Source organism: Bombus vosnesenskii, unplaced genomic scaffold (assembly GCF_011952255.1).
Source record: "Bombus vosnesenskii isolate JDL3184/JDL3185 unplaced genomic scaffold, Bvos_JDL3184-5_v1.1 scf7180000016261, whole genome shotgun sequence".
Taxonomy (NCBI): domain Eukaryota; kingdom Metazoa; phylum Arthropoda; class Insecta; order Hymenoptera; family Apidae; genus Bombus; species Bombus vosnesenskii.
In genome coordinates this window covers 2629276-2640004 of record NW_022884330.1, presented here as the reverse complement: position 1 = coordinate 2640004, position 10729 = coordinate 2629276, and the positions used below count along the sequence as shown (strand labels likewise).

At 37.6% G+C, this 10729-nt stretch overlaps 1 protein-coding gene and 1 long non-coding RNA gene across 2 annotated transcripts; one reads left to right on the top strand and one right to left on the bottom strand.

Annotated features, from left to right (window-relative positions):
- The first annotated feature begins 17 nt into the window (after positions 1–17).
- Positions 18–1776, top strand: LOC117241824. The gene is made up of 3 exons (XR_004495127.1): positions 18–141; positions 248–1284; positions 1382–1776. It is a non-coding gene; the product is annotated as an uncharacterized LOC117241824 (long non-coding RNA).
- A 2153-nt stretch (positions 1777–3929) lies between these two features.
- LOC117241806 (leucine-rich repeat neuronal protein 2-like) lies at positions 3930–10432 on the bottom strand. Its single transcript, XM_033507947.1, has 6 exons — positions 10192–10432; positions 9327–9598; positions 8673–8932; positions 6330–6621; positions 5878–6039; positions 3930–4926 (listed from the first exon to the last, which is right to left on the bottom strand). The coding sequence occupies exons 1-6, from the start codon at positions 10370–10372 to the stop codon at positions 4600–4602; spliced, it is 1494 nt and encodes a 497-aa protein (XP_033363838.1). The 5' UTR covers positions 10373–10432; the 3' UTR covers positions 3930–4599.
- Between the last annotated feature and the right edge of the window lie 297 nt (positions 10433–10729).

Below are 10729 nucleotides of genomic sequence, written 5' to 3'. Positions count from 1 at the left end.
TTTATTAGTTTGTTTTCATGTTATTTGTTCGACGATCGACGAGTGGCAATTCAACGTTGAAGATCTTGACCATTCGAAAAGCCCTGGTATCTTCTTCTATCTCATTTTAGAAATCCGCATAGAAACATTCCATTCGCCGGTGTAAGTGCCCTTAATTACTCTACATCTTACAACTGCACAATAAGATGCCATTTATCAGATGACCGACATAAACGTCTTCAATAACTCTACGTTCTATATCTTGCAGAAGTCCAGGCGACATTGTAACCAACTCATCGACCAATTACTTCTCAACATCCAGTTCAATCCGCAGTACATATCAACGTCTATCTGACAACAGATATAAACGTCTTCGATTACTCTACGGCTCTGCAATCTGTACTTTTCGTCCTAAATGCAGTCTTGCAATCAACGTCAGCAAACAATTAGTCCAGTTCAATCCATGGTAAATATTCCAACGACCACCGCCATCGAGCCGATGCTTGGCCAAAGTTCACCAAAAATCCTGATCATCACGTTCACCAAGCACTAAGCTGCAGAAACTGGTTTCAGGGGCTGCAAACTCTCCAAAAAATGGACACGTACACTGTCCCGGTTCGCGTGCTGGCATCACCAAACGTGTTTGATCTCGCGTAAACTGCACTACTGCACTAAAGAAACTAGAGAAACAAAAATATACAGGCAATCCACTGTGGCAGGCGAGAATCGTTTTGGCGCGTTGCACGGGCGGCTTGCAGCGGAAAATTCTAATTGAATTGAAAGGGGAATCGAAGGCAAGCAGCTGTAGGAAGGAAGAACTCGCGGATCGTGGCGGCGTCGCGTCGTTCTTCGTCGACGTTTAGGGAGTATCGGTGCGCGATTCAAGGCGATTCAACCCCCCCGCGCGCGATCATCTCCACCCTCAGCCGCTCTAACTGGTCAAGAAAAGTAAAGCTTGGGAAGCGGATATCGCGGGGCTCGAGTCACGTTGTTATTGGCCGGCGTCGCGACGCCACTCGCCCTCACGGTTGGCCCCGTGGCGAACGCGGGGCGGTACCATTGGCGCCGTTACCATGGACACGATGCTGTTTCGTCATAGGATTTCCTAGCCACCGACGCGGTTCTCTCTCACCCTTGTGTTCGCCGGAGCAACCCCCTCGGTGCCGGATCCGAAAGAGAAAGGGAGGAGGAAACCGTGGAGGTGGAGGTGGAGGAACGAGATGTTCTGTATTCGTGGTTCCCCATGTCGTCGTTGTGCATTCACATCCACTCCACGATAACGGTGTTCACGCGTGTACCTTTGAGGTAGCTTTTCCTACCGCTTAAATTGTATTTCTTTCGCCTTTATCTTTTTCTTTCCTTTACTTTTTTTCGCTGGTTTTTATTGCTCTTTTTTTTTAAGCATTCCCTCCAAGGATCCGCCGATCGTCCTTTGTTCCGAAGATGGCTGGTGGAGAATTTCAGATGAATTTTAAGGTATTTCTTTACGTTGCAGAGGTTCGATCGTTTATTTTCTACGCTATTGGTCATATTTGTTTTTCCTCTCGGCATGAAATTTTGTTTTTCGCGGAATCTATGGTTGTATATGAAAGGAACGCGAAGAAATGTTGTATTTCGAGTTCTTTTGCTATATCGAAGTAGTATTTCGTTAGCGAAATTCTAAATTAGAAGAGCGAAGGTAATGCGATGATATAGTAGCTTCATATTCTTGTTCACGAAGAACTAATAAAACCTTCTTTGAAGAAGGCGATGCATTTCGTTTGTCTATTGTTGTTCGCATTTCATCACGTTCTTTCTCTCTCTCTCTTTTTCTCTCTTTCTCTCCGGCTGTTTTTTATCTCCTTTTTTACTTCTTTCTCATAAGTATTGATCCTCCGTCTGCGTTGAAGTATATAAAAGCTTTTCGCAAGTCAATACATCTGTATCGAATCTTGAAAGGATGGAGAATGCGGATCAGGAGGAGCAGGCGGATCAAAATTAGATTTACTCGTTGGACGATGTGTACACGACGCAGGATGTAGATACTTACGATGTAGGTCCAAAATAGATAGGTGTTCGTGTATATCTGTGTGTATGATCCTCTGTAGCTTAGCGTAGGCTCTCGATCAATGGAATTATTATGGCATCACGTCGTAGATGCTAACGCAATTTTTACGACGAGACGCCCTATGCAACCGCTAATTGCACCTACTGAGAAGAAGATTTCATAGTGTTTAACGAATTCTCAATCTGCGTCCCTTTCTCCTTTCTATTTTCCATACTTGTACTCATATTTATACATTCCTATCTTCTATAAGTATTTATGTCTTTTCATATCTCTATAGTCTTACATTCTTACATACCGTTATCTTCATTTTTCCATACTTCCACAGTTTTACATTTCTATTTCCTATACTTCCATACACACTGTATACACATGTACATCCATATGACAAACTGAGAATCATAGGCAAGTTAAAATTCCAAAAATTTATATCTATGCACTTTTCCATCTTTCGATAGGTAACCAAGATGTAATTTTGCTGTCTATCGTGGCGAGGCTTTTTGTTAACCCGAGGAGACATGTTCAGTATTTGTAACACCTTGTAATCCCCACGAAGGAGAAAAACACAGGACCATCCTTTCCTACCTCCAACGCCGAAAGTAGGTCTCGCCACTAACGATCAGATGCATCAAACGATGCATGATAGTCACAGTCGTTTAGTATCTAAATGATGCCGCGAAGGTTGGCGATTTCTCGTGTAACAAGTCCCGAGAGGGTGTGTTTAGAGCGCGGCGGTGGACTTTGCGAGCGGTTTCCGGAACATCAGGGGGAACAGGGGGCTAGTTTCGACAGCGCTAAGCTTGCGGACGGGATTTTCGGCTTTGCTATCGACATCGAGGGCCGGCTACGCCGTATTGCGGACCGCCGAGGGATCGACGGAACGGATGAATGGACACTCGTCGGTAACACAATTACCGGGATGTTAATTTACCCAATAATCGCGGAAGCAACCCCGTCTAAATGCCGGCACGCGCCACTTCCCCTTCCGCCGTCGCCTAAATAGAGACAGCCTCGCTCTAATGTCAGGGATGGATACATCGGCTCAGGTTTTACAGACGATTGCGTCGTTGCACGTGCGTTTTACCAAACAGCTCCAGCTACGTACAATGGTCTGTAACTGGTCTCTTTGTGCTGTATATCGAACAAGGCAAATAAAGTTGAGCGACTTTGCAACTGTGGTGACACGATGGCTAACGTACTTTGAGAATTCTGAAGCGATTTTTAATTATAATCGACGGAGAAGCTTTGTATAGATGGTGTTTATGTAGGAATATAAGAATATGTAATACAACGTAGATACTAGGAACATAGAAATATGTTTGCGTGGATGTAATGCATTGGAGTAACGTAAAGTCTGGTGATGTGTGTGCGAATTAAAGAAGAAGCTTAAGGAGTAGGAACATAGACGTATGGAATAATGGAAAATGAAGATATAATAAGGTACAATATAAAGATGGAAGGAGTAATATCTCCTTCTTACTTTGCTGATTTGTGCGTCACATCTCGACCAATATTCCTAGGAATTGTTCGTTACCTTTCGTGCCTTTTTGGTCGATATGCGAAGTCTCTGTGGAATAATGCGAGACAAAACCGAGTTATATCTAATATATTCGATATATTCTTGATGCTAATAAAAATCCAGAGCATTGAGCGCAGTGCAGATAGTTAAGAGTAGCGTAAACGAACCGCTTGGAGATTCGTCAGGATAAAAATAATGTACTCGTAATCGTTCATCATCCAGACGGTAATTACACGCATATTTGAAAGTCAATCATGACACGTAAGTTTTCGCAAACGGATGTGTGAAACGATCGCTTAATTGTTTCTCGTCTAATTCTTCCAAAGAACTGTCGATCTCTTGCAAACGCGATTTTACCACAACAATAATTCCAAAACGATCTTCGTACCAATATTTTATTACAATATGCATTTTTATTACAAAACACGTACATCGTTGGATGATTAAATACATGTATACATGCGAACAGATTATCCACGATAGCTTATAAATCGTGATCAACATAAATTAATATCGTCGAAAAGACTACGAATTGCTACAAAATATTTAACATTTCCGTTCCACGCTCTTACCATATATAACGTATAAGTTTGATACTATCTTATCAAACTGTCGTATCTATCACCTTATCGTTTCTACTTCGTGTTTTATCACAAACACTTAATAAAGAAACGTACGATCGTCCATATCTGGCAAATGATTCACAGTACACGCTTGCGCTATTTTTTCTACAAATTCCACCGTAGCTTGCTTTGTAAGCGAGGCACAGCGATCGTCTGAATTGCTATTGAACTGCGCGATGTTCACACGTCTGTACGAAATTATGGCAATGCCAGAAATTATACAGGCGGTCTCAGTGATCGTTGTCGATTCTACGTGAAAAGATAAGTCGACAATGGAGAATAAAATTTGTACTCGTTAAAATGTTTGCCGAATGAAACGAATCTCTGCATTTACAAAGATAGAAATTTGCATAAACATGCTTTTCAGTCTGGTCATTTTATTCGCCTCTTTTTACTAACGAGATAGAGGATTATTCATCGATAGGAGAAAATTCTCAGAATTCATCGTCGTCCGTGGCTCTCTTGTAGAAAGCTCGTGAGAAGGTGGCGGGTCCTTGAGTGCCGCAGAAGAAGAAGCCACGACGCCAGAAAACGAAAATCGTCAGGCAGACTGGAATGGCGAGCAACAGACCGACCAATACGCCGATCAGGATCGTCGCGTCCCTTTCCGGTTTTGCATTGTATAAGTCCAAGCAACGCAAGCTTCGATGGGATAACGAAGACAAGTTCTTGCCAGCGTGTTCCGGCGGGAAAGTACAGGTGAGTGAATCCAGCTCGTCTCCCATGAGCTTCTTGCCGTATGTTGGCAGCAACGTGCCAATCTAGAAAGAAGAAATTAATATCGTTGCATTTGTACGATTTCCACCTTATCGTTTTGTCATTTCTATCGTATTATTCTATTTTATAATTATTATATTCGAAACAAGAATTTCAATGCTTCATCTTGGATTATTAATTTTTACTATTTTCCATATGAAATTCCGTGCCTTCCGTATCTTGTAAAATAGTTTTGGAAACTCGTAATATCTTATATTGCATTTTTCTATTTTCCAACAGTTCCAGTGTTTAATACGAAAATTCGAAAAATCAAGTAGTTTAATATAATTTCAATCGTCATCGTCGCGCAGTTTTTCCTCGAACAAGACCAAACATACAACGAAAGCTACCGTGTTCCCGCATTGGGTTTCCAGGTATAGGTTCATTGGAATTCGGTTTAATGGAGAGAATATTTCATACGATATACTCGGCCAAAAAGAGCGATGGAAGTGATATTTCAGAAAGAGGATAGTTCGACTAGATCGACCTGTAAATCGAAGACTACCAGCAGAGGAACACGTTAAGTCACATCTTTTTATTTCTTACTTCTCGTACTGCTGGAATTATTTTGATGCTTGCCTTTCTAGTCAAACATACGTTTCTTCGTTCTTCTAAACATATTTAAAATGTCGCTTTCCTTAATAATAATTATACTTCTGGCTTTCCTTAATAATAATTATACTTTTGGCTTGCGTAAAACTTGATCAATTTACAACGGCTATATTTAGAAGATTGGCAACGCCTTTAGACTTAATTACTTTCGTTTTCAATGACACGTTATATTAACATTCTGCTGTTTAATCCGACAGTGACACTAAAAATCAACAATGCTACACGTAACAGGTTTTTTCACCTCTGATCTTCAATTGGCATCGAAGGAACGATCGATTGGTTGGATGGAAAGTACGCGATACAAATGGAAGTGGATTGTGCGTTTCGTGATTGCCAGAACTTACCAGATATTGATTATTGCAATCGCAGCTCCATTTGTTGTTCATCAGATCCAATTTTTCAAGCCAGTCCCATCTTGCTACCAATTGCTGAGGCAAATATCGCAGGGCGTTATCCGATAAATCGAGTTTCTTTAGTGGCGGCCACACAGGTGCCTCAGAGTTACTCTACAATAATTTATAATAATAATTTGGCACGTAATAACCGTTCTTATTCTATCTGAAGGGAAACGGACGAACAAATAAATGAAAGTGATGAAAAGGAAATAGAACGTCGATCAATATGTTTCTCGGTTATGGATTGTATTAGAATTAAGTGGAGGAAGAAGGATGAAATTAATATAGCGAGAGATGAAATTAATAAAAGTTAAGTTAACGCGATTTAAATTAAAATTAACGAATCAATGGAACAATACGTAAAACTAACGGTTGTAACAGCTATTTCTGGATGAAGTTACCTGCGTGGCAAGAGCGTAATCATCGATCGATTCCAGTTTCGGACAGTTTTCTATACGAAGATGCTCGAGAGACGTCAAGCCTGAAAAGGCATATGGTCCAACGATCGTCAAATGAGGCATGCAACAGAGGCTTAACTCCTTCAGTTTTGGAATAAGTGGAAACGGGTGTGAGTGATTGATAATTTGAATTGGATTTTCGTCCAGGTAAAGCACCTCGAGCATCGTTGTTTCCTCGAGAGCTTTCGGAACAGATGTAAATAGATTTCCGCTTAAGTTAAGCTTCCTAAGGGATCTAATCAATTAATTATTAGTTAGCGTTCCATTTGATTAGACTTAAACGTAGAACGTGTGCTATCGTATTGTGAAGCCATACAGTGCACGAAGATACTATTAAACAATTTACCAAGACATTATGATAAAAGCAAAATAAATAAAAGAAAGATAATAATGGTCTTACTTTTAATACGGTAATAGGGTAAAAATAAAGGAATAATTTCAGAGCAGACCTTGTATAAGACGGCTCGTTAATACAATTTTTTAATAATATTTTTATAAATCGTGGAATTCAGATGTGTCATATTTTATGAAAATACCAGGAAAATTCAGAAGTGGAGAGAAAGAAAATACGGAATATTATTTGGCACACTGACATTTTGTAGAACTTTCTTTCAATTGTATAGCTTCACGCTGTTGAATGAATCACACAGATAAATTGTTAAATTATGGAAAAAGTATAGGAGAGAAGGATGGAACGAAGAAAAGAAAAAGATAAAAAGTAAGGGAAGGAGGGAGGGAAACAGAGAAAATAGGAAAGGAAAGGAGAGGGAAACGATATGGAATAATTGGCAAGGTTCAAGCAGGAATGAATGAGATATTAGATTCCTGTAAATTGATTACATGCATAAATGATTATTGTCCTCTCGTCCATAAAATACTATTTCTGTTCGTAACAATGTATCCGAATATACTGGAATTTTTAAGGACTATTGAAAATTGTTTACTCTTTCGTTTACGTTATATGTATGCTATACATGTATCAAATAATGACTGTATCTCGTTTCTCACTTTTTATGAATTTTATTTTTAATTAAATTATTAACGCGGCTATTTCAGCCAATTAAGAGATGTTCCTGTATATCTGAACTTCCTCTACATCAAATGTATTCCAATCATTTACACAAGTATGCACTTATATATCTTTGTATCACGGAATTTTATTAATAAGGGTAATTATATAAAGCTCCTTCTAAAATTACTTGCTGCACAAATATCTTTTTTCCCATTTTTTCACGCTCACTGTGTACGTCGATATATAACGGATAACACGTTGGAATGCAAAAATACATATCGGCTACTGGCTTTGATTTAATAAACTATTCTGTTATTTGATATACCTACTTCACTGTTCTTAAGTCTATACAGTAAAATGGGTATATCAAATAATAGAATGGTTTATTGAGTTAAGTAAAGTAGTACGTAGACGTGTATTTTTACATTCCAACGTATTATCCGTACTTATTGACGTATAACAGTGTGCGTAAAAGAAAAAGTATTCGCGCAGCAAGTAATTTCAGAAGCAGCTTTATGTAAACCGGTTTATTAATGATATCGATGAGGATAATAATTAAATCGACGTGAGATGCAAACATCGTTCGAAGGTAATCAATTAGAACACGAGCATATCATCTAAGTAGGCTGTTAATCTTTTTCTTCACACTTTTTATATTTTTATTCGCTTTCAGAATCTTTTAAATAAACCATTTATGAGACTGTGTTTATACGAGACAAATTATCGAGAACAAAATTGCACTAAACCAAATTTTCTCAATGTGAGTTTATGAAATTAATTTACAAAGGTAAAGAAATCTGTCTTATTTTTCCAAATGAAACCTAGAGAGCATAACGAAGCGATGTGTAATATAACTGTACCTGAAAAGTAAAAGAACAACCAAGAAAAATGAGAAAAGAAATACATAGAGCGCTTTGACTTAACTTTTTTGAATTGAAAGACAACGGTATATCAGGTAATTAATTGAAACATTTTGGTGGAATAATTTCTCGAATATTGCAATTATTCCATTTTTACTCTCAATAATCCATATAATGAATATTCTGGTAGAAAAATGAAAAATAAAAAATAGACCAGTCCATGAAATACTTAACACACATCGTGTAATTCCATAGACGATATTGTACGTTATCGAGATTTGCTGTATAATAATTTGTAGAATGCTATATCTAGAGTTTGTTATCAGTGTAATACGTTCTATCGAATCAGTTTCCGTTACTGTATCAATGTTTGCCTGATAGTTTGCAGTAGTATCGAGGAACTGAGATATTTACCTAGATGAGTAGAAATGAACGTCCGAAAGTGTCTTTAGGCGACAGTAACTCAAGTCTAACTCTTCCAGATACGGAAGAGAGCTGATCGCAATGGACGTACGTTCGTCGATTCTCGAGAACTGATTCCAGGAAAGGTTCAACACCTTCAGACTTTCCATGTGCTCGAAAAGATCTTGATGCAACGAATGGAGCACGTTATGAGCCAAGTCTAAGACCACTAGCTTTTCCAATGGTTCGTAAGCATCTGGTGAAAATTTGCCCTGAGGTATCAAGACATAGAGATGATTCAATTTTTAGAAATATATGAGAAACGATTAAATCAAAGCTTGTTTCGTCTTTCAGGAATGCTAGCACCGTTTTGGAAAAGATAATCTATATTATCAAATGCAATATGTTTTAAATATTAATTGTAAATTGAAATTTATAATTTAATTCTATCGAAGTTATATTTCAGTTAATGTATTTAATATCCATAATACTGATTAGACGAAAAGAATATAAATGGATGTAACCAACGATGATAAGTAATTAATCGATTACTATTGATTTATCGTGACACGTTATAAGATTCTTCAAGAACTGTAATGTTTCATTACGATTATGAATATATATTTCTATGACTTAAAATGTGCTTAACTAGCACGTAAATATTACCTCAAACACGACAGGTTTTAAGTTTTCCGTCGTAAGTTGATTATGACTCAGATCTAACTCGGTAAGATTGATTATCTCCTTAAAGGCTCGAGGATCGATTCTCATGATTTCGTTCTTCTGCAGCGACAGTTTCCTAATTTCTATTTTTGGGAATGGTTTCACGTGAACCAATAAATTCCCTTTGAACGACGCTATTTTTATTGTTTTATTGGACCATTGTTCGCCCTCGAAGTGGTGAGTCAAATTTCTGTTTCCACAATCTATGATATCATCTGATAGAAAAACATTCATTCGTTTATAAATTTCTATTTCTCACGTTCGAATATTTCTATATTCGTTTCTATCTTTCCTTGAACATTTCTTGAATATTTATAAAATATTGATTCTACTGTCGGTCTGTCATTTGAAACTTAGTAGATCTACCGGTTTAAATTTTTAAAAGGCTTGTATCTTTGGATTTAACTGGTCTTAGTATTATACATCATGCAATGGTAAAATACTGCTTTCTATTCAAATAGCTTCGAAATTAGAAAATTAAGAAAAATAAACTTAATACGTTATATAATGACCAGCGTACACGGTGTTTTAGTTTATTAAGGACCTAAGATTAATTATCGTATTCGTTCATTATCAAATTCTGTTTTTAACGCTGTTACTAGACAAAGGAAATTCCAAGAATTCACTTAACATTTTTTTCGCCAGATTTCGTTATTTTTGCCAGAAGATGTAGATTTTGCAGAATCGTAGATTCCACAATTTTATGAAACTTAAAGACATATAATTACTTGTAACATTACGATAAACTGTTGCTTGGTCCTTAATAGACTAATAGGCAGAACTTTGCACTTAGTTGATTTGAAATTACCTATACAATTGCATACTGTGCACAAATGTGGAGGTTTCGGCTCAAATATTTCCTCCTTCGGATTGGTAGTTTCAACGTCCACAGTTGCATCCGTATTGTTTGCATTTGCATTATTGGCAACGTTTTGGCACTCAACGGTCGCAAAGGTGAAAATAAAAATAACGAAAAATCGGTAATTCATGATTTCTTGCGAGATCACTACCGGTAGAACCTCACAGTGAGAACTGAAATCAGTTTTTCTGTATCGAGCCGAGTGCCTCTGATAACAAAACCGGTGATAAGATACCGTTGATCACCGTTACTCATCGTTCCAACCGGGTAAATCCTTTTAATTCGCTTTCACAGTTTGTTTTTATTGAAAGCCACCATTCGCGTATATTGACGTCTTGATTCCTTCCTTGAAAATAATCGAACTTATAATTCATTTCGTCGATGTGGAATAAAATATTGCAAATATTTGATACTATTATTTCGTCAATCCGCGCAAAGACGATCGAATTAAAAATTTGACATGATTACAACTATGTAAATTTACAGA